The sequence below is a fragment of the Oncorhynchus mykiss genome, chromosome 15 (genome assembly GCF_057628025.1).
Source record: "Oncorhynchus mykiss isolate SJ-2025 chromosome 15, ASM5762802v1, whole genome shotgun sequence".
NCBI classification, from domain to species: domain Eukaryota; kingdom Metazoa; phylum Chordata; class Actinopteri; order Salmoniformes; family Salmonidae; genus Oncorhynchus; species Oncorhynchus mykiss.
The window spans coordinates 28600383-28624447 of NC_143036.1; the positions used below are offsets into that span (position 1 = coordinate 28600383).

The 24065-nt window shown below is 42.6% G+C and overlaps 1 protein-coding gene across 1 annotated transcript; it reads right to left on the reverse strand.

Annotated features, from left to right (window-relative positions):
- Positions 1-875: 875 nt before the first annotated feature.
- LOC110489925 (uncharacterized) lies at positions 876-14845 on the reverse strand. Its single transcript, XM_021562940.3, has 4 exons — positions 14743-14845; positions 10542-11200; positions 9634-9793; positions 876-9163 (listed from the first exon to the last, which is right to left on the reverse strand). The coding sequence occupies exons 2-4, from the start codon at positions 11181-11183 to the stop codon at positions 1626-1628; spliced, it is 8340 nt and encodes a 2779-aa protein (XP_021418615.3). The 5' UTR covers positions 11184-11200; positions 14743-14845; the 3' UTR covers positions 876-1625.
- Between the last annotated feature and the right edge of the window lie 9220 nt (positions 14846-24065).

The following is a 24065-nucleotide window of genomic DNA, read 5'->3' on the forward strand; positions in this document are numbered from 1 at the left end:
GTGGTGTGATGAAAGTTTGTTATTGCAAGTTGTGCTTATGGCTATTGTTTATAAATGCAAAGCTAGCGATGTATGCTTTCTGAATTAATTCTATACTTTAAGAATTCACTCTCATGTAATGATGCAAGAGAAATGCATTTACACAAATAAATTAACTGTACAGTTAATACACTATACAATGCTATGTACCAGGGGGTTACTGACAGACAATACATTTCTAGAGCTTGTGATCAAGCACCGTTTTGACCACACTGCACAGGCATGACCATGAACCCGGGGGGGGGGGGGGGGGGGGGGTCGGGGGTCGTTCCACCAATTCGTTGCCTTTTGAGTAGTGTAACTTGGTGAAACAAAACAAACATTTTGTTTCACCTAATTGAAAATGTCTGTCATAAAGAGCACATGTTCAACTCAATAAAAAAAGTGTTTTCCCATCTCAAGAGGTTAAAACCCTGTTACAAATCACCATAACAGGGTTGACAGCTTTATCTTAAATCATCCATAAATCCCCTTGTGACAGGGGGAGGCAATTGAATGCTAGCTTCACAATTTAAAAAATGTATCGTTAAAACATTTATAGCCTGTCTATCTATGGGTAACAGCGTTGATGTGTTATGCTAGAACTGCTCAGTTTTCCACCGCAAATTGCTCCAAATGGTAGAACCAGCTCGCCTGCTTTTACACAGTTTGAATATTAGATGTTCAGTGTTTAAAAAAAAAATCTTTAAAAAAGATATAGAAATTTTAAAAAGGAATTGTTTACCATATTGAGTTGAGTTCACGTTATAGGGCTCACCTTAAGAGGGACAGTTTTTTTTTAATCTTAAAATGAATCACTAATCACATTAAATAAATAACCTTTATTCATATAAAAAAAAATCTGATTTATTGAATTTTCTATGTGGTCTATATTAAAGGGAACTTTATTTAATATAGCAGACTTTTAAATGCTATACTTGTGCACAGTTTCTACTTAACATATCAAAGGGACGCAAAAAGGCACTGATTTTGTGGTACGACCCAGAGGCATGTTAGGTTCTGAGTGAAGGGGATTGCCATTGCGTGACATCAGTGAGGACCTGATCTGTTTAAAGCATTTTAAACAAGATTACAGTAATGCACAGGATGCTCATTCTTAGGACAGCCCACCTACCTAGTGCCAATGGAGGGTGGAAAATACACAGTACACAGAAAATACACAGTCAAGGTGTTATTGTAAAAATATGTACAGATGCAATATTTACAGAATATTTTAAAAGGTATTAAAAGTTGAACATGGCATAACAGATTGTTGAGTAAAATGTTTTTTGAAAATTGTACAATTCACATGATATAGAAAAAACTAGTGAAATAAGTTTCACCCATTAGTGTTGTCTATTCCACCTAAGTTATTGTAAAATGTATATTTTCTTAACAATCCATTACAATGTGTTATGATATCATGCAGTATAAGCCATCATAGTGGCAACGTTAATGTTCAGGCACAAAGTATTCATTAATAACTTTATCCCACAGGACACACTGAGTCTTATCCATCTTAAAGAAATATACGACATCTCTTTGTACCTTGAATGCCCTCCGTAATGAGCTGACTTTAGCAGAGAGCCCATATTTAAGTGTCACAGTCAAAGGATGGGGCAGTGCTGGCCACAGGAGAAGTAGAGCATCTCTAGTGCATCTGGCTCCTGTGGAATTTTCTTGACATCTGTCTGACCTTTGCCAGACTGACCTTTGCCAGGCTGGACCACCACAACCTTTCCACCTCCCGGGCCTTCAATCAGAGGGTGCACTTTATTATCTGGCATCTTGAAGTCAGTAGGGGAAAAATCTGGCAGGGTTCCATTCTTCTCAGCCCACAACTTGGGTTCCTCTGCATTGTCTTTACTGTCCTTCGATACGTCACCCATGGCACTGCCCTTGCTGACAGAACTTAGGTCATCCTGGTACGGGTCTGAGTCACAGCCATGAGGCAGGTTGAAATAGGTGCACTTTGCCACAAAAGGCTTCACAGTCTTCACCATGTCCTCCCGATCGGTGTGGCCGAAAAGGGAGTATGGAACATCTTCTTTTGCATCTTTGCACTCATCTTCCGTTAACGCAGATGTGTTCTTGTAAATATTAATAGGCTCTGAGACAGACTTTCTGATCACGCTCTCTCTGAGGAGCCAACTGTTTTCTTCTATCGGGACACAGTCTCCAGGCCCGACCTGTGTATTGAAGGCGATACACCGCGTTGGCTCACTGTATGTGTCAAAAGAGCTTGTGGCATTGAAGTATGATAAGTCCAACATTACTTTGGTCCGTGCATTATGGAATGGGGAAAGGCTGATCTTACCAGGAAATTCTCTGGACTTTGGTCTTGGGACAGATATTGGCTGACTTTCACTGGCAAGGACTTTTTCATTTGTATCTTTCTTCCCATAAAGCCTTTCAATAGTTCTCCTGACAAAGCCTTTCGTGATGGATTTCTTCACAGAATCCTCCTCACCACTGGACATCTCAGTTGACGTCAGTGATCGATGACTACCGTCAGAAGTCCCTGGTCTGTTGTCAGACAGATCTGAGCTGTTTGGGCTGGTTAGTCTTGTTTGTCCATACTGAATGTCCACAACGGTTTTTGCCATAAACATTTCCTTTATTTGCTTGACCCTATTTCCCTCAGGCTCTCTAGTTATACAGCCATCATAGCTAAATGCTAGCGAGGAGGATTGTGGAGCTGGGGGGGACATGACTACAGTTTCTGATGTATTTATAGGCCACGTTGTCCTTTTACAAGTGTGCACAGGAGCTTTGTCTTTCTCTTTGACATCCTTAACAACATAATTGGTTGTTTGCATCTCAGATGCTTCCTCCACAAGCTCGGCTTGTTCATTAGATAGATGGGATACGCTTGTTAAATCATTGCCATCTGAGAAAGCGGGAACCTTAATGTGGGCAAACGGTTTGATGCCAGTTGTCTCTAATGTAATGCTTTTCCTTTGCTCTACATCAGCAATCTTCTTATCCAGTAGTTTTACTCGCTCTGCTACAGATGGTAATGGTTCCTCAAAACGGTTGGTTGTTTTTGCCTCAGTCGTTTCGTAATTCGTATCCTCCTCAAACGGCTGTTTCTCTACGAAGCTTTCCTCATACTCTGCATAACTCTCATCCTCTGTATATGGCTCATCCTTTACGCCAACATGTTCTGCCTCAGAGCTAGGCAGCTTCTCTTCACAGCGTACTTGCTTCTTCTCTGTGCCACGCCGATTATCCTCAACGTTGGCTTCTTCTACTGTATCAGACTGTTGTTCAAAGCTAACATGCTGCTCACTATCCTTTCCGCTGTCCTTATCCATCCTGTCATCGCTAGAATGCTGTTTGACCAAGCTAGGCTTCATTTCAATGACAGTGGACACTATTTCCTTTTCAGTAGTCTGCTTCATCCATAAGTGAGTCTGCTCATCCTTCACGTTAATGTGTGCATTTGCATTGGGAAGGTTGTCTGCACGGTTTTCCTCTTCCTCGTCTAAGCTAGCCCGGTCGTCTTCAGGGGTATACTCTCTTTCCTCTCTACTAACCTGCATCTCTATACATTTAACCCCTTTCTCTTCGTGACTTGGTTGGTTCTCAATGTGACATTCGAGCTCTTCCTCTAAGCTAGCCTGCTCTTCTTCAAGACTAGACATGTTTTCCTCACTGCTAACCTTTACATCTGTACATTTAACCTCAGGCTCTTCATGGGTTGGTTTGCTCGCAACATGACGTTCCAGCTCTTCATCTGAGCTAGCCTGGTCTTCTTTAGGGGTGGACTTTCCGTTCTCACTGCTATCCTGCAGGTCCAAGCATTTGACCTCTGGGTCATCATGGTTTTGGCCTATGTGACACTCACATTCTTCCTCTGAGCTAGCCTGCTCCTCAGGGGTGGACTCTCTTTCCTCACGGCTAACCTGCAGCCCACAATAGCTTGGCTGATCATCTATGTGACATTGTTGCTCTTCCTTCAACCATTCCTCCTCCACACATTTACTTTCTGACTCCACATGGCTAATTTGGTCCTCAACATGACATTTCTGTTCTTCCTCTGAGCTAGCCTGGTCTTTTTCTACGCTTTCCTTACAGCTGACCTGCAGCTCCATAGATGTAACCTCCTGCCCCACATGACTTGGTGGGTTCTCAATGTAGTATTCTTGCTCTTTCTTCAAGCTTTCTTCCTCCTCCACATAGCCTGCTTGTATGTCCCCATCCTTCTCTCTAGCATCCACAGAACAGGCTGGCTTGTCCAAATAGCCATCATGCAATACTAAACTGTAAGCTTGCTCTATCTCTGAGGATGTCTGTTCTTCATCATGGTTAACCTGTTTGTATGTACATTTAGCCTCCTCTTCTTCCCAGTTGTCCTGCTCAAGTTCAGCACCTTCCTTATTTGCTGCCTGTCTGTTTCTGTGGCAAATATAATCCTCTTTAAAGCTGTGTTCTTTTGAGGAGAAGTACTGCTCTTGCCTACTGCTTGGGCTCTCTGGGATTGGTGACACTGTATTTTCAGCCACCTCTTTGGGATGGTGAATATTTGTAAATGTTTTAATGATGGATTTAACATCAACAGTAGCCTCTTTATTAAGCACATTATCTTTTTCAGCCTCTTCCTTAGGGACTGCGGTTGAATTGGCATTTACCCTTCCCTCTGGGGATGACTCCACTTTTTCATTAGCTTTTTTATAAATGTTTATTTCATTCCCATCCATGCTCATGCTCACACCTGTTGAAAGGGCTGCCAATGCTTCCTTAACCTTTTCTGGCACATCAAGCTCATTTATTAGCTCATTGATATCCAGTGCTTTTTCTTTAATGTTGTAGTCCTCCACTGGGCATGTCTCAAACAAGAGATCATGCTCTGAACTGTTCAGCGCTGAGCTGCGACTTCTGACTTTGTCATTGAGTTCCTGGAAGCCCTTCCAACTTTGCAGCAGTTGTGAGGAAGTAGACTTTTGTAAATCTGACAGGCTAGCTTTCAACTCCTCTGCATCCTCTATGTTTGCAATTTCTCTCAGAGACTCTATCATTTTCAAAGCCTCAGCACAGCTTACACTGTTTGCATTCAATTCAGGTATGTTCCAGTTAGTGAAGCTTTCCTTTAAGGTAATAACAGATAAGAATGCCAGGAGAGCTTTGGAGGATGACCCAAATGTAGAGGCCACATGGGAGGAGAAATCAGGTAAGCTGTTTGACTTTTCAAGACAAGATGGACGATTGTTGTGTGTGATTTGTCTAATTGACCGAATTGAGAAACAGAGCTTCTCTAGCACAGGTTTCATGTCTGGCTGGGGAGGTAGTTGTTCTCTGTATGATGGTATCTGTGCTTTTGTTAGAGGCTCCTCTGCTGTTACTTTTGTACTGTCTCCCTGATCCGAATTGCTCAGGTTATCATCACCATTTGTCTCTTCGTGATTCACCAAAGCGGGACTGGGAGGTGTTGGTGTCTTCTTCATGGAGGAATTGAGATGTACTGGCGTTGACTTAGGCGATAATGGCGTTTGGCTGCTTTTCCTTGGTAGAGGTGACCTTTTCAAGGTGGGACTTACTGGGGACGGTTCGATTGCCAGAGAGTGATTTCTAGATACTGGCTTTTTTTTTGCCTTGAGTCTCGTAGGTGGTGACACTATTTCTAAAGTCTGAGAATATGGTGACAGTCTATTTTTCAATGTGCGATTACTAGGTACTGGTATCTTTTCTGAAGAGAGATTACTGGGAGCTGACTTATTCCTCATCATAAGAGTGGGTAAATTTGTTCTTTCAGGTGAAAAATTGTTGGGCAATTGTGTTTTCAAAGAGATATGTCTTGGTAGTGGTGTCCTTCCTTGTTGAGGACTGCTAGATAATTGGGTATTTTCTGAAGTGGAGTCACTGGGTAATGAAGACTTATTTGGTGGCGATGTCTCTTCCAATGAGTGGCTGTTCGGTAGTTGTGTTTTGTCTGCTGTGATTTGAACAGGATTTGATAACTGGGCCTTCTCCAAAGTAGGATTATTGGACAATGAAGACTTATCCACTGACAATCTTCTGAGTGATAGTTGCTTTTCTAGGGAGACATTACTGATCAATCGTGTCTTCTTCGTTGGGAGTTTAGGTGATGATGTTTCTCTCAGAGTGGAGTGGTTGAACAATGTTGTTTTTTCCAATACATGGCCAGTGGGTGATAGAGCCTCCTCTGATGGGGGGGAGATTGATAAGGCTCTTTCATCTGATGTGCGATTAGTAGGTGATGTCGAGATGAAACATGAGGGACTACTAGCTAATGAAGCGTCATTTAAGACATTGTTGGATATTAAGGTTTTAGCAGGATGTGATGTCTTGTCAGATGAGAGACCATTGGAGATTGGTGCCTTATCCACCAACACCTTTTCCACAGTAGGATCACTGGATATTGAAGACTTTTCAGCTGAGGCTTTCCTGAATGATAGTTGCCTTTCCAGGGAGAGATTACTGAGCAATCGTGCCTTTTTTGTTGCGAGTTTAGGCGATGGTGGTTCTTTCAGAGTGGAGTGGTTGAACAATGTCTTTTCAAATGCATGGCCAGTCGTTGACGGAGCCTCGTCTGATGAAGGACTGCTTGATAAGGGTTGTTCTTCATCACCTAAACTACTAGGTGATGAACACATTAAATATGAGGGACTGCTAGCTACTGAAGACCCATCTGAGACTTTGTTGGACAATGGTGTCTTCTCTGTTTGTGTTTTAGCAGGCAGTGGTGTCTTCTCTGTTTGTGTTTTAGCAGGCAGTGGTGTCTTCTCTGTTTGTGTTTTAGCAGGCAGTGGTGTCTTCTCTGTTTGTGTTTTAGCAGGCAGTGGTGTCTTCTCAGGCGAGAGACAGTTTGAGACTGGGATCTTCTCTTTTAAGGAGCTATTTGGTACTGATGTATTTTCCAATGACAGATAATTTGGGATTGGTAGCTTCTCTACTGAGATCTTGATGGGCATTGATGTTTGTTCCAACGAAGGACTGTCAGAGGGTGATGGCTTTTCTACCGAGATTATTGCAGGAGGAAAGACAGAGAAGCCATTGGAGAGAGGTGGATTTTCAGCTGAGGGATTAGTGGGCATCATTTCCTGTATAGTATCAATGTGTAATGGGGTATTTTGCAATGATTGGTCAGAAGGACATGGTAATGTTGTGTTTTCCATAGTCAGGTTTGTCTGTGTTGCTATATTTTCAAATGTTCTATTTGGAAATGCTGCTGTTACCAAAGATGGACTACTTGGTATTTGTGTTTTTTCTTTCAAAAAACAAGACTCATCTTCTTCAATGTCCATTTCACAATTGATTTCTGACACATCTGGAACAATGTCCCCCTCAGTTTCTACCTGAGACATTGTTGGTGTCTCCACATTTTGAGTTTCCTCCACTGGGTCTGGGTACACAGTTGGGAGGGCTTTCTCTAGCCAGTTCTCAACATATTCATTGATATTAGAAGAGGACGAAAGGAGTGCAGGCAGTGACAAATCATGACACTCTTTCGCAATCCTTCTCTCCTCGTGCACGGACCTCTGCCTTTTCAGTGTTCCCTTCCCCTGGGCCTCCGTAGGAAATGAAACGTGCAATAATTTCTTCTTTACTGAAACTGATGTTCCATTTCCATTTTCACTAACATTTAGTTCTTTCACTGACAATTCCTTTGGGTTTTCAATATTTAATTTGATTTCCTTTCCTTTTAGTTTATTTTTCATTAGACTTCTGGCAGGTTTTGGTCCATAAATTTTCCTTATCGATGCATTGCGGCTAAACCCCCCAGTTTTCACTCTTTTATTGTTTTCAGGACTATTTGCACTACTCTCTTTACGTCTTTTGTCTGGTGTTGTACTCTTACGAACCTGGTACTTTCTCAACTTGGGCTTAGAGAACCTTTTCTTGACTTTCTTTACAGCTTTAGTGGTGGAATTTTCTTTGCTTGCTTCAGAGACCAACTTTGGGGTCTCGTTGTCTTTGGTGGGCTTGGAGAGACTGGTTTTATGGACATTTAGTACCCTGTTTCTTAGGACAGATCCTCCAGCCTTAAATGTGGGTATGGTGAAGTCAGATGACAGAGACTGGTCAGCCCTCCGCACGCTGATTGACTCTGAGGCTGTAGAGAGTCTTTCCAGCTCCATCTCTAAGTCATTACTAGAGGAGAAGCGGGCTGTTTCCGAGGTGGCTGGTCTCCCATACATCAGACCATACGTGGACACACCCTGGACACTGTACTGGCTGTTAGCAAGGAAATTGTCCTGACAGGTCTGCTGCTCGTATATCTGCATTACACTTTCTCTGACTTCCTCCTCGCCATTTTGGATCTGTAAGATCTCAGCCGCCCCTGATTTAAAAGTGGATTGAGTCTTATTGTAATTGTTGATATCCATAGAGCCAACTCTCCTTGGTTTAGGGACTGGCCTGCTGCTGCATTGTCTGACCATGCAGTACTCCTCTTTGACCTCTCCATTCTTAGTTGTCTCTCTGTAGGAGTATGATCCCACAATGTTCTCCTGAATCTCATCTCCTGATGGTGTGTTGATGTTTTCCAATGAGGCCTGCTTCTGTCTGGATCTCCTGGGTCCTGGGGTAGGAGCCCTCTTGAGAGAGACCTCACTGACATGTATTTTAGAATTATCCTCATCATCTCCTTCCACACTGGTAAGTCCACTGGCCTCCGGAGACATATCATCCTCATCATCATGATCATCCTTTTTAGCATTGTACCCATTGATGGTGCCCATGGTGTTGGGTTGTGTTGGTGGTAGGGCATTGGACTCAGGAGATCTGATCTCCAGCTCAGACTCAGCCACACTGAGCTGGCTGGCCACACTGGACCTGGTCAGGGTGGTGGTCCAGTGGATGGTCTCCTCCTCCTTGATGGTCAGTCGTACCTTCATCTCCACCGTCATGCTGCCATCCTGGTTCACCCGAAAGGACTTCTCAATGTCATCATCACCGGGCATACAGTTGTCTGCCCCTTCATGTCCGTTGTAGGTGTCGGCGTCCGTTTCAGCAACTGACTCCAGAAAATGGCCAGCCTCCAACACCACAGATCCCGTGTTGTTACTGGGGAGGTCACACTGACTTCCTGCAACGGAGTGGTGTATCTGATTCACAAAGTATCTCTCTGACGATGAGGAGAAAAGATGTGATTTGCTGCTGGACACGGACTTCTTTTTCCCTTTGGAGTGGATCAAAGGAGAGAATGTGAAAAATGATGGATGGACATTTTTTGGAGGCAAGGATGTTTCAGCAGGTCATCAAATCCCCCAGAAGCAAGAAGAAAAAGAGAAGAAAAACATTAGTTAGAAAACCAGATCCACTGTCCACACTGTTCTTACTGCATCATGACGGGCTGCATATGAAGAGAGTAGGTCTATGTAGGTCATCCATGGTATTATGGATGAAACTAACGTCTCAGCACTTTCCCACTGCTTATCCTGTAAAGGTACGTAGACAGGGAGGGGATAGATTACTGCTAGACAGACAGCACTGTAGATGTGACATACATTCATGTCTAACAGTGCATCTTCATATTCTCAAAGTAATGTGAAACATGGCAGTTAAAAGGGATATGCTGTCAAAATTCTATTTAAAACATCAAGGCAAAAAAATACAAAATGTTGAGTGAACATAGCTAATTAGACTTACGGGGTGCCGGTTGTTTTAGTCTTTTAGATGCCATTCGTCTGGCTGGAAGCCATGTTGGAGCAGAAGATCTCTGTGTCTTGTAGTTTCCAGACTTAAAGGCCTCCCGACCGGCAGCTACTACAATTCCAGAGCATAGAATCAGAGCAGGGAGCCCATCCACCTGCAGACAGACAAATTAAATATTTTTTTTTGTACTCTAATAGTAGTGGAATTACATTTTGATGGGAAAAACGGAAAAATCTATTAATTATTAAAATAGCCCACTTGTAAAATCCTGCCTTAAAGCTAATACTGTATTTATCCAAATTATTTTCACCAAATACCTAGTACCTAAATCATGTAGGTACCTAAATCATGTAGGTACCTAAATGATGTAGGTACCTAAATCATGCACAATTTGCTAAAAAAAATAGAAGTAGAAGAGTTGAAATTATCAATTGAATTGTTTGTAATTGATAAATTGATAATTCAATAAATATTGGACACCAAGGCCAAATCAATCTCATGACACATCAAAAAAAGGTGAACTTTCTGAGGTCCCTACTCCCTAGAAACAGTATCCCAGAATGCCCCCTCAGTTAATATGATTAACAATTAAGGAGCTTAGGACTTTCTCTTTCTCTGGCTGTTATGTGTCAGTCAGGCAACATGCTACCAATCAGTTAAGGCTGGGTCACCTCCAGTCATGACGTGAGGGCAACACAGGATAATACCAATGTTGAGAGCCTGAACCTCTAAAGGAGAGGCACACGTGTTTGGTTACAGTATCAGCTGTGGTGTCCTGCTCTAACTGGAGCTTGAGGTTGAATATATGAAAGAAGTGTTACTGAACAATAACAAGCAAATCTGAAATTATTATTATTATTAGCAGTAACTGTAGTGTCCATAGGCATGGAGAGAGCACTTACCCTTCTTCCATCCGGTGTGTGTAGTTTGACCACAGGAAAGTGCATCAACTCGGACACGTAATCCAGCAGCGCCTCAAAGGTGGGTGTGGTCCTCTTCTGTAGCATCATATTGTGCTTGACACTTGGGTCCCCATTCCGAAACACCATTAGCCTCTTAGGTGTGCGCACAGTCACAGGTTTTTTTTTGCGCATGGGCCTGCCAGGGTTCTGTTTGGCCAGTTGAAAGGCCCGACGGCGGGCGCTCATGGGCCTGGCATGGTACCAGGGCGGAAGCTTCTTACTGGCTGCTGCCATGTTGATGGGTTTGACCTTCCGCTGGTCTGAGCAGATGTAGGCCTTCCCATCCTCCAGTTCATCTAGTGTGTGCACCGCATGGACACCCCGCGGGGTGGTGATGTTCCTCACACCGAACGGCAGCGGGACCTTCTTGGAGAGGCTGTCCAGGAGGGCATCGAAGGTCTTAAAGGTGCGGCTGTTGATGGCCATGCGCAGGCCACTGAACTGAGGGTCCCCGCTCTTGTAGAAGCAGACGTGCTTGGAGGCGATGGGTTCTGTGATATAGGGGTGACGTGATGTGGTCACTGTGTGCCCACTCCCCGAGGACTGGTCCTGGGGGGGCCTTCTTGGACCCACCTCACTCATTATGGCTGGTTAATAGGCTATGGGGAGAAAGAGATGAATGACAGTTGGTCATTTAATTAGAAGAAATCATTGTTAACAGTAGATTGATTATTATCAAATCACATTTTATTTGTCACGCGCCGAATACAACAGGTGTAGGTAGACCTTGCAGTGAAAATCTTACTTACAAGCTCTTAACAAACAATGCAATTTTAAGAAAATACCAACAAAAAAAAGTAAGAAATAAAAGTAAGAAATAATTAAAGAGCAGCAGTAAAATAACAATAGCGAGGCTATATACAGGGGGTACCTGTACAGAGTCAATGTGCGGGGTCATCGTTTAGTCAAGGTAATTGAGGTAATATGTACATGTAGGATGAGTTATTAAAGTGACAATGTATAGATAATAAACAGAGAGTAGCAGCAGTGTGAAAAAGAGAGGGGGGGGCAATGCAAATAGTCTGGGTAGCCATTTGATTAGATGTTCAGGAGTCTAATGGCTTGGGGTAGAAGCTGTTAAGAAGCCTTTTGGACCTAGACTTGGCGCTCCGGTACCGCTTGCCGTGCGGTAGCAGAGAGAACAGTCTATGACTATTGTGGCTGGAGACTTTGACAAGTTTTAGGGTCTTCCTCTGACACCGCCTGGTATAGAGGTCCTAGATGGCAGGAAGCTTGGCCCGAGTGATGTACTGGGCCATACGCACTACCCTCTTTAGAACCTTGCAGTCGGAGGCCGAGCAGTTGCTATACCAGCCAGTGATGCAACCATGCTATTGATGGTGCAGCTGTAGAACTTTTGAGGATCTGAGGACCCATGTCAAATATTTTCAGTCTTCTGAGGGGGATTGGGCTTTGTCGTGCCCTCTTCACGACTGTCCATGATAGTTCATTGGTGATGTGGACACCAATGAACTTGAAGCTCTCAACCTGCTCCACTGCAGCCCTTCGATGAGAATGTGATTTTCCTGTAGTCCACAATCATCTCCTTTGTCTTGATCACGTTGAGGGATAGGTTGTTGTCCTGGCACCACACGGCCAGGTCTCACCTCCTCCCTATAGGCTTTCTCATCGTTGTTGGTGATCAGACCTACCACTGTTGTGTCATCTGCAAACTTGATGATGGTGTTGGAGTCGTGCCTGGCCAGCAGTCATGAGTAAACAGGGAGTACAGGTACAGGAAGAGACTGAGCACGCACCCCTGAGGGGCCCCCGTGTTGAGGATCAGCGTGGCGGATGTGTTGTTACCTACCCTTACCACCTGGGGGTGGCCCGTCAGGAAGTCCAGGATCCAGTTGCAAAGGGAGGTGTTTAGTCCCAGGGTCCTTAGCTTAGTGATGAGCTTTGAAGGCACTATGGTGTTGAACTCTGAGCTGTAGTCAATGAATAGCATTCTCACATAGGTGTTCCTTTTGTCCAGGTGGGAAATGGTAGTGTTGAGTGCAATAGAGATTGCATCACCAGTGGATCTGTTGGGGCGGTATGGAAATTGGAGTGGGTCTAGGGTTTCTGGGATAACGGTGTTGATGTGAGCCATGACCAGCCTTTCAAAGCACTTCATGGCTACAGATGTGAGTGCTACAGGTCGGTAGACATTTAGGAAGGTTACCTTAGTGTTCTTGGGCACAGGGACTATGGTGGTCTGCTTGAAACATGTTGTTATTACAGACTCAGTCAGAGACAGGTTGAAAATGTCAGTGGAGACACTTGCCAGTTGGTCAGCGCATGTTCGGAGTACACGTCCTGGTAATCCGCCTGGCCCTGCGGCCTTGTGAATGTTGACCTGTTTAAAGGTCTTACTCACATTGGCTAAGGAGAGCGTGATCACACAGTCATCCAGAACAGCTGATGCTCTCATGCATGCTTCAGTGTTACTTGCCTTGAAGCGATCATAGAAGTAATTTAGCTCGTCTGGTAGGCTCGTGTCACTGGGCAGATCGCGGCTGTGCTTCTCTTTGTAGTCTGTAATAGTTTGCCAGCCCTGCCACATCCGACGAGCATTGAATCGTACTGCACCAGCTCCAATCTTAGTCCTGTATTAACTTTTTGCCTGTTTGATGGTTTGTCGAAGGGCATATATAGATTTTTTACAAGCTTCCGGGTTAGAGTCCTGCTCCATGAAAGCGGCAGCTCTACTCTTTAGCTCAATGCGGATGTTTCCTGTAATCCATGGATTCTAGTTGGGGTATGTACGTACGGTCACTGTGGGGACGACGTCATCGATGCACTTATTGATGAAGCCAGTGACTGATGTGGTGTACTCCTCAATGCCATCGGAAGAATCCCAGAACATAGTCCACTCTCTCCTGCTGCGTTTCGATAAGTAAGGATTCCAGGCATATGCGTTGTTAGTGGCTGGGACGTAGGGTTCAGCCAGGAGTTGATGGACAGTCGGAAGATCGAATGAAATGGTAGGAGGGACATCCCAGCTTCAAGTGGTGTCAGATTTCACATCCTGCTTCACACAGGCAGAAGAGACATACTGCTGTGTCCGTGAGAATCAGGGCTATCGCTCAATGCAAGCCATTTCGATTTATAATAAAAAATGTTGGTTGGAACCAGAACAGGTCCCCAAAACAGGGGGCTTTACACCTAAGAGGATTTAAAGGGCTGTGAAAATATTTTCAAAATTAGTAATACATCATACAAGTGGGAGGTAATGCAACAATTATCTTTCCTTATGTACTTGAATGAGTATGCTATTTCAATTATTTAAAAAAGTATATATATTTTTGTCTATTACAGTGGGGCAAAAAAGTATTTAGTCAGCCACCAATTGTGCAAGTTCTCCCACTTAAAAAGATGAGAGAGGCCTGTAATTTTCATCATAGGTACACTTCAACTATGACAGACAAAATGAGAAAAAAAATCCAGAAAATCACATTGTAAGATTTTTAATTAATTTATTTGCAAATTATAAGTATTTACCAAAGAAGAAATGAACACATGACAATTATGATTACAGAATTAATACAAGAGACAGGCCCCATTAGCAATGCTCATTACGCATAAAGGACATCAACAAAATCACATTTTCCTCGTTAGGCCTAATTGTTTACTGGTCCGATTAAACTGGTAACAGATTGAGTGACGTCTTGAGGGCATATGTTGTTTACTTCAAGGGACATGGTGTTATCAGGCTTAACAGACTACTGCCAGACTACAACAATGAATGAAACAACATTGTAATTCATTATATAGGATACTTTGCTATTTCAGGCTATTGGTTAATATTAAAGTAGTTGAAAATAGTTTAGTCTCTTTGATCCAATTTCTGATCAGGAATTTGTACAAATAAACATTTGTGCCGATAGTGTAACTATTTATCACATAGGCCCTTTCATTTCTATCACAAAATATTATTGTAAAGTAACATTGCCGACACTGTTATATGGTAGAAATATACACCTTTATCTATATTTTATCTACAAGGTTATCTATGTGTTACCTACAAAGTAGCTGGGCTAAAGGTAGATTAATTTGAACAGAGGTATGTGCGACAGCTCAACTCCTCTCATCGACAATAAAACTAAAACAAAAGTAAATGAACATATCATTAACATAAAATATTGAGTAAACTCACCTAATATCCCATGATAAAAATGTCAGTTGGTGTATCCACAAAAGTATCAACAAAATGTTGTCCCATGCTCTGCATTATGGCTACTGTTGGCCAGCTCTGTGCTGGGAGCTAAGGGTTATTTAGGGAGGCTACATCATGATTAATTTGCTTAATCTTTGCTCAAAGATAATCTCCCCTAGAACAGTGTTGTGTGTGAAGAGAGTGACTGTGTGTGATAGGCCTATACACTGCCCAGATCAAAGAATATAATTAATTCAGCTGTCATTCATTGTTTCCAGGAAGTAATTTGAGAGATTCCCACCTGAGGTGATAACGTACTGTACTTTTTGAAAAAAAATAAATAAATAGGGGCTAGATCAGCTTTAATATTGCATATAGATTGTAGCTTCCATCAATGTAATTGTCTGCGTCATCTCCAATCACCCATATATTTTTGGGTAAATACTGTATATACAGTACATTGATACATACATATAAACAGATACATACATATAAACACACATACACACACACACACACACACACACACATATATATACAGTGCCTTGCGAAAGTATTCGGCCCCCTTGAACTTTGCGACCTTTTGCCACATTTCAGGCTTCAAACATAAAGATATAAAACTGTATTTTTTTGTGAAGAATCAACAACAAGTGGGACACAATCATGAAGTGGAAGGACATTTATTGGATAATTTCAAACTTTTTTAACAAATCAAAAACTGAAAAATTGGGCGTGCAAAATTATTCAGCCCCTTTACTTTCAGTGCAGCAAACTCTCTCCAGTAGTTCAGTGAGGATCTCTGAATGATCCAATGTTGACCTAAATGACTAATGATGATAAATACAATCCACCTGTGTGTAATCAAGTCTCCGTATAAATGCACCTGCACTGTGATAGTCTCAGAGGTCCATTAAAAGCGCAGAGAGCATCATGAAGAACAAGGAACACACCAGGCAGGTCCGAGATACTGTTGTGAACAAGTTTAAAGCCGGATTTGGATACAAAACGATTTCCCAAGCTTTAAACATCCCAAGGAGCACTGTGCAAGTGATAATATTGAAATGGAAGGAGTATCAGACCACTGCAAATCTACCAAGACCTGGCCGTCCCGCTAAACTTTCAGCTCATACAAGGAGAAGACTGATCAGAGATGCAGCCAAGAGGCCCATGATCACTCTGGATGAACTGCAGAGATCTACAGCTGAGGTGGGAGACTCTGTCCATAGGACAACAATCAGTCGTATATTGCACAAATCTGGCCTTTATGGAAGAGTGGCAAGAAGAAAGCAATTTCTTAAAGATATCCATAAAAAAGTGTTGTTTAAAGTTTGCCACAAGCCACCTGGGAGACACACCAAACATGTGGAAGAAGGTGCTCTGGTCAGATGAAACCAAAATGGAACTTTTTGGCAACAATGCAAAATGTTATGTTTGGCGTAAAAGCAACACAGCTCATCACCCTGAAAACACCATCCCCACTGTCAAACATGGTGGTGGCAGCATCATGGTTTGGGCCTGCTTTTCTTCAGCAGGGACAGGGAAGATGGTTAAAATTGATGGAAAGATGGATGGAGCCAAATACAGGACCATTCTGGAAGAAAACCTGATGGAGTCTGCTAAAGACCTGAGACTGGGACGGAGATTTGTCTTCCAACAAGACAATGATCCAAAACATAAAGCAAAATCTACAATGGAATGGTTCAAAAATAAACATATCCAGGTGTTAGAATGGCCAAGTCAAAGTCCAGACCTGAATCCAATCGAGAATCTGTGGAAAGAACTGAAAACTGCTGTTCACAAATGCTCTCCATCCAACCTCACTGAGCTCGAGCTGTTTTGCAAGGAGGAATGGGAAAAAATGTCAGTCTCTCGATGTGCAAAACTGATAGAGACATACCCCAAGCGACTTACAGCTGTAATCGCAGCAAAAGGTGGCGCTACAAAGTATTAACTTAAGGGGGCTGAATAATTTTGCACGCCCAATTTTTCAGTTTTTGATTTGTTAAAAAAGTTTGAAATATCCAATAAATGTCGTTCCACTTCATGATTGTGTCCCACTTGTTGTTGATTCTTCACAAAAAAATACAGTTTTATATCTTTATGTTTGAAGCCTGAAATGTGGCAAAAGGTCGCAAAGTTCAAGGGGGCCGAATACTTTCGCAAGGCACTGTATATATACACAGTTGAAGTCGGAAATTTACACATACCTTAGCCAAATACATTTAAACTCAGTTTTTCACATTTCCTGACATTTAATCCTAGTAAAAATTCCCTGTCTTAGGTCAGTTAGGATCACCACTTTATTTTAAGAATGTGAAATGTCAGAATAATAGTAGAGAGAATTACTTATTTCAGCTTTTATTTCTTTCATCACATTCCCAGTGGGTCTGAAGTTTACATACACTCAATTAGTATTTGGTAGCATTGCCTTTAAACTGTTTATCTTGGGTCAATGTTTTGGGGAGCCTTCCACAAGCTTCCCACAATACATTGTGTGAATTTTGGCCCATTCCTCCTGACAGACCTGGTGTAACTGAGTCAGGTTTGTAGGCCTCCTTGCTCGCACACGCTTTTTCAGTTCTGCCCACACATTTTCCTTAGGATTGAGGTCAGGGTTTTGTGATGGCCACTCCAATACCTTGACTTTGTTGTCCTTAAGCCATTTCGCCACAACTTTGGAAGTATGCTTGGGGTCATTATCCATTTGGAAGACACATTTGCGACCAAGCTTTACCTTCTTGACTGATGTCTTGAGATGTTGCTTCAATATATCCACATAATTTTCCTTCGGCATGATGCCATCTATTTTGTGAAGTGCACCAGTCCCTCCTGCAGCAAAGCACCCCCACAACATGATGCTGCCACCCCTGTGCTTCATGGTTGGGATGGTGTTCTTCAGCTTGCAAGCCTCCCCCTTTTTCCTCCTAACATAATGATGGTCATTATGGCAAAACAGTTCAATTTTTGTTTCATCAGACCAGAGGACATTTCTCCAAAAAGTATGATCTTTGTCGCCATGTGCAGTTGCAAACCGTAGTCTGGCTTTTTATGGCGGTTTTGGAGCAATGGCTTCTTCCTTGCTGAGCGGCCTTTCAGGTTATGTCTACATAGGACTCGTTTTACTGTGGATATAGATACTTTTGTACCGGTTTCCTCCAGCATCTTCACAAGGTCCTTTGCTCCTGTTCTGGGATTGATTTGTACTTTTCGCATTAAAGTATGTTCATCTCTAGGAGACCGAACATGTCTCCTTCCTCAGCGGTATGATGGCTGCGTGGTCCCATGGTGTTTATACTTGCGTACTATTGTTTGTACAGATGAACGTGATACCTTCAGGCGTTTAGAAATTGCTCCCAAGGATGAACCAGACTTGTGGATGTCTACAATTTTGGCTTATTTCTTTTGATTGTCCCATGACGTCAAGCAAAGAGGCACTGAGTTTGAAGGTAGGCCTTGAAATACATCCACAGGTACACCTCCAATTGACTCAAATGATGTCAATTAGCCTATCAGAAGCTTCTAACGCCATGACATCATTACAAATAAATTCATTAAAAATCCTACAATGTGATTTTCTGGATTTCTTTTACTCATTTTGTCTGTCATAGTTGAAGTGTACCTATAATGAAAATTACAGGCCTCTCTCATCTTTTTAAGTGGGAGAACTTGCACAATTGGTGGCTGACTAAATACTTTTTTGCCCCACTGTACGTTTTCATTTCAGTATTCTCCATCTCCACTAACCTAAACTAATCGTATGGATTGTTTTTCTATTAATAATGTAAAATTAACAGCTGTACAGAAAGACTCATGTGAAGGCCTAATTACAGAGGAAGAACTTCTTGATGCAATTAAAGCATTTAAGTCTGGGAAAACTCCAGGGCTGGATGGCGTACTAGTGGAGGTATACCAAACTTTTTTTTCATATACCTAGAGGACCGTTATTAGCATGTTTTAACCACTCCTATATAAATGCTTTCATATTTTTTGTCTGGACGAAGTGTTCGCGCCTCATGAAGATGGATTACTGGGCTGAACACGCTAACAATAAGTGGCTATTTGGACATAATTGATGGACTTTATGGAACAAATCAGTCATTTATTGTCGGACTGGGATTCCTGGGAGTGCCTTCTGATGAAGATCATCAAAGGTAAGTGAGTATTTGTAGTATTATTTCTAACTTCTGTTGACTGATATTTCTCTGTCTGGATTGGGCTCTGAGTGCCGTTCTCAGATTATGCTTTTTCCGTAAAGTTTTTTTGAAATCTGACACAGTGGTTGCATTAAGGAGAAGTCTATCTTTAATTATGTGAATGACACTTGTATCTTTTATCAATGTTAATTATGAGTATTTCTGCAAAATCACCGGATGTTTTGGAATCAAAACATTACTGCACATAACGCGCCAATGTAAACTGAGATTTTTGGATACAAATATGCACATTATCGAACAAAACATACATGTATTGTGTAACATGATGTCCTATGAGTGTCATCTGATGAAGATCATCAAAGGTTAGTGATTAGTTTTATCTATATTTCTGCTTTTTGTGACTCCTCTCTTTGGCTGGAAAAATGGCTGTGTTTTTTTGACTTGGCGGTGATCTAACAATCATATGTTGTGCTTTCGCTGTAAAGCATTTTTGAAATCGGACACGATGGGTAGATTAACAAGAAGTGTATCTTTCATTTGCTGTATTGGACTTGTTAATGTGTGAAAGTTACATATTTCTAAAAAATATTTTTGAATTTCGCGCACTGCCTTTTCAGCAGAATGTTGTCGAGGGGTTCCACTAGCGGAACGCCTGCGCTAGAAAGGTTAATGAACATGCACCTGTGGAACGGTTGCTAAGACACTAACAGCTTACAGACGGTAGGCAATTAAGGTCACAGATATGAAAACTTAGAACACTAAAGAGGCATTTCTACTGACTCTGGAAAAACACCAAAAGAAAGATACCCAGGGTCCCTGCTCATCTGCATGAACGTGCCTTAGGCATGCTGCAAGGAGGCATGAGGACTGCAGATGTGTAAATAAACTGTACTGTGAGAAGCCTAAGACAGCGCTTCAGGGAGACGGGACGGACAGCCGATCGTCCCTGCAGTGGCAGACCACGTGTAACAACACCTGCACAGGATCGGTACATCCGAACGTCACACCTGCGGGACAGGTTCAGGATGGCAACAACAACTGCCCGAGTTACACCAGGAACGCACAATCCCTCCATCAGTGCTCAGACTATCCGCAATAGACTGAGAGAGGCTGGACTGAGGGCTTGAAGGCCTGTTGTAGGCAGGTCCTCACCTGACATCACAGGCAACAACGTCGCCTATGGGCACAAACCCACTGTCACTGGACCAGACAGGACTGGCAAAAAGTGCTCTTTACGGTTTTGTCTCACCAGGGGGGATGGTTTGATTCACGTTTATCGTTGAAGGAATGAGCATAACACCAAGGCCTGTACTCTGGAGCGGGATTGATTTGGAGGTGGAGGGTCCGTCATGGTCTGGGGCGGTGTGTCACAGCATCATCTGACTGAACTTGTTGTCATTGCAGGCAATCTCAATGCTGTGAGTTATAGGGAAGACATCCTCCCTCATGTGGTACCCTTCCTGCAGGCTCACCCTGACATGACCCTCCAGCATGACAATGCCACCAGCCATACTGCTCATTCTGTGCGTGATTTCCTGCAAGACAGGAATGTCAGTGCTCTGCCATGGCCAACGAAGAGCCCGGATCTCAATCCCATTAAGCACGTCTGGGACCTGTTGGATTGGAGGGTGAGGCCTAGGGCCATTCCCCCCCGAAATGTCCTGGAACTTGCAGGTGCCTTGGTGGAAGAGTGGGGTAACATCTCACAGCAAGAACAGGCAAATCTGGTGCAGTCCATGAGGAGATGCACTGCAGTACTTAATGCAGCTGGTGGCCACACCAGATACAGACTGTTACTTTTGATTTTGACCCCCACTTTGTTCAGGGACACCTAATTTAATTTATGTTAGTCACATGTCTGTGGAACTTCTTCAGTTTATGTCTCAGTTGTTGAATCTTGTTATGTTCATACACATATTTACACACGTTAAATTTGCTGAAAATAAAAGCAGTTGACAGTGAGAGGACTTTTTTGGGGGGGGCTGAGTTTATATCTCACTACATACTGTACCTTGTCATTTCGTATCTCTCCAAAACCATGACAGTGACTGCATTGTAGGAGGTTAAAGGCAACATTTGAATTATCGCAAATCGAAACTTTGGCTACCAGCTGACAACAGACAATACATTAATTTCATACATATTATGTCAAATATTGCTAAATTAAAACAAAATATATAGTTTTAAGAGTGTTAGCCTGATAATTCAAATGTAAAATAGAAATTATATAAATATATAAATTACACTATAAGTGAGAATAACATTGAATACTGATAATATAAAGTGTAATTAGTAGCACATTTGTCTGGAATCTTATAAAATGAAAGCAGGTTTGTCCATTCTGACCAGTAGGGCCAGCAGATGGTAGCTTACCCATTTCTAATTTTCCAGCAAGGCAAGGTAAGGCAGTAGACCTAATCTCATTCTTTAGATGATAAGGATTAGGGGGATTTCCATTAGAATACCCTCAGAGAGGAGCATTTTATTCTCGGTGAGGTGTGTAGGGCACGCACGTCACGCCATGCCATGACACGGTCATTTCTGGGATACACTCACCTTTACGTTGAGTTTAGCCCACCTTCTCACGTTGTTTAATTAATACACCTGTATCTTGTTTATGCAATCAGTGGCGCCAGTGCATGCAATTTACCTTGAATATCTTTGACGTTTGTGATCCCACATTTTCCTATAGAAACTATATTTATTATTAAAACACATTTTATTTTTGATATACGTCTAACTTTCAACAGATTACAGAGTTATCAAGGTTGTAGAGTGGATTAGGGTGAAATCTGAACTGAGGGTATTAGCCGGTTGTTTATGATCATCTGTATATCTGCACTTAGATGTTATGCAAAGGCGACCAAAACTGAACTACACCAACTATTTATAGTGAGAGAGGGATTTACTCAGGAGGTGGCTTCATTCCTGAGAAGCCCTGCTATGTAAGGCCTTGATCAGTATAGTAAGGGACCAAAGGAACATTCTAATGCCAATTTTACTTACAGTAACAAATGTTTCAAAACAAAACAATGTCAGAGTGACATGATGTAACAGCAAACATCCATTTTAAAATGATAATTTTGTGTGTGTGGGAGCAGCATGTGTTTCTGTGAGTGTGCGTGTGCTTGCTTGATATTCCAGGAAAGAATTCCTGCTGAGCCTGACCAGACAGACGTGGAAGAATTCAGGAATGCCACTGCAGCCTCCCCGTGCACCCACTGTGTGGCCTGTTCCCAAAACAATACGGAGCAGAAAAATTTGACAAATCCTTAAAAGGAAGCTGGAGTGAACAATGGAGGAAGGCCTCCAAGTAAACAGGTAGGCTTGGAGCCTGCATACCCCTCATTTCAATCCTCTCCTCCCTCCAGTGATAAGAGACTGGGGTACGTTTAAAGCAGGGGGCTTGGGTTGGGGGGGGGGGGGGGGGGGGGGCACACAGATAGAGCAGCAGAGATCCTGTCCCACAACTGACATGTCTTGTTCCTACCCAAGCTTCAAACTTCATCCACCTTCATTGTTAACACAAGGGTTCTGTTTCTTTAACTTTCTCAGTCAGATTCTACTAAACCAGATGTTAGTGTGATCATTTGTGTGTTTTCTTCTCTCTTCTTCTTACAGTCCCGATTACACTTAAAATCACACTGTCACAACATCTGTCACAACAGATTCCAAGTGCATTGCCACTCATACCATACCCTTAGCATCTATAACTAATTGGTGACAAGTTAGATTCAAACCTATTCTGTTAACGGGAAAAAATGTGTGATATGTTTTGGCCATTGTACCCTCTCTATATTTGGCCTGGTGTTCTCTATGCAGCTGCTCATGCAGATCTGTTTGGGCATACTCACGTCAGACACCTCTCTACGATGTAATTCCTCAATCCACGGCCACAATCCTCCAGTATGTCACACACTAAGTGTTGGAGTCAATTCCTGCTCTTCAGGTCAACAACACTCAGCATTCACAGAAATAAACACCTTGGTTTTGCTCTTTGTTCTAATGAAGTTATGGGAGGCAAGAAACAAAATCTTATTGAGTGCATTGTTTTGAATTAGAATATGCCTATATGGCTGAAGTGGGTTCCTGGGAAGATTCTAACCATCGCAGCTGCCAGGCAACCAATTATATGTAACTCAACTGCAATCTCACCAACGAGTTACGACTACGACTGGCCATTCCAATTAAAAACCAAGCAGCTGGTCAAGCTCCTATCTAAGCTATGCTCTGTAACATACACCAATGGAAAAGTTTTGATATTTTCAGAGATTTCTTAGTTGAGTATGTAATGGTACAAAAGACATTTATCCTGAGAGGACAGTTAAATGTGGAGTCAAGTAAAAAAAAAAGTCCAGCCAGCCCACTTTGTTAATGTCCAAAAAATGCCTGCTATTCAGAATTCCATCCGACTGACATCATGCTTATATAGGGTTGCACTTTTTTCCCTTTTTCATCAGCGGAATTCCTAACTTTTGAATGAGCAGTGTCTGCCAAACAGGACTCGAGGTCACTCCACCCATTCGCACATGCATGTATACGCACACACACTTCCCATATCGACAGATCCTCCCAAAACACACATTTGCGGACAGAAACACACTCAGAGGTCCCACACCCCTTCCATTTTACAGCGCTCTGTATCAGCTGTGCCAAGTTTCTAATCTGCCTGGTGACATCCCTGCTTCCACCATGGGGCAGAGGGAGAGATAAGCACACTCCTCTGTGCGGTAAATCACTCCACACACCCACTCATTCACTCGTTTGACTATTATTCAATTAGCCTGCTCTCACAATGGCCACGGTACCAGACTTCTACAATCAGACAACAAAATGGCTTCTACAGTAATTAGCCAATGACATACTCCTGGTTTTGTTATTGCAATACAAGCTAGATGATGGATACTGCATCCAGTACTACGTGATCACTTACATGGGCTCCCTGGGAAACAATAAGGCTTTTATAATGACATGAACCTGCGGTGAAATAAATTGGAAACAAACTGCCTGCAGTCCTAATTATAGGACTGACTAATTACTAGTGTTATACTGAATCAGACTGAGCAGACAGTCTACTGTGATATCCCTATACTTGTGACTGCTTGGGAAATGCTCCCACTGAGCTCTATAGAGAATACTACGACACTCAACAAGACTAGGGGAGAAATG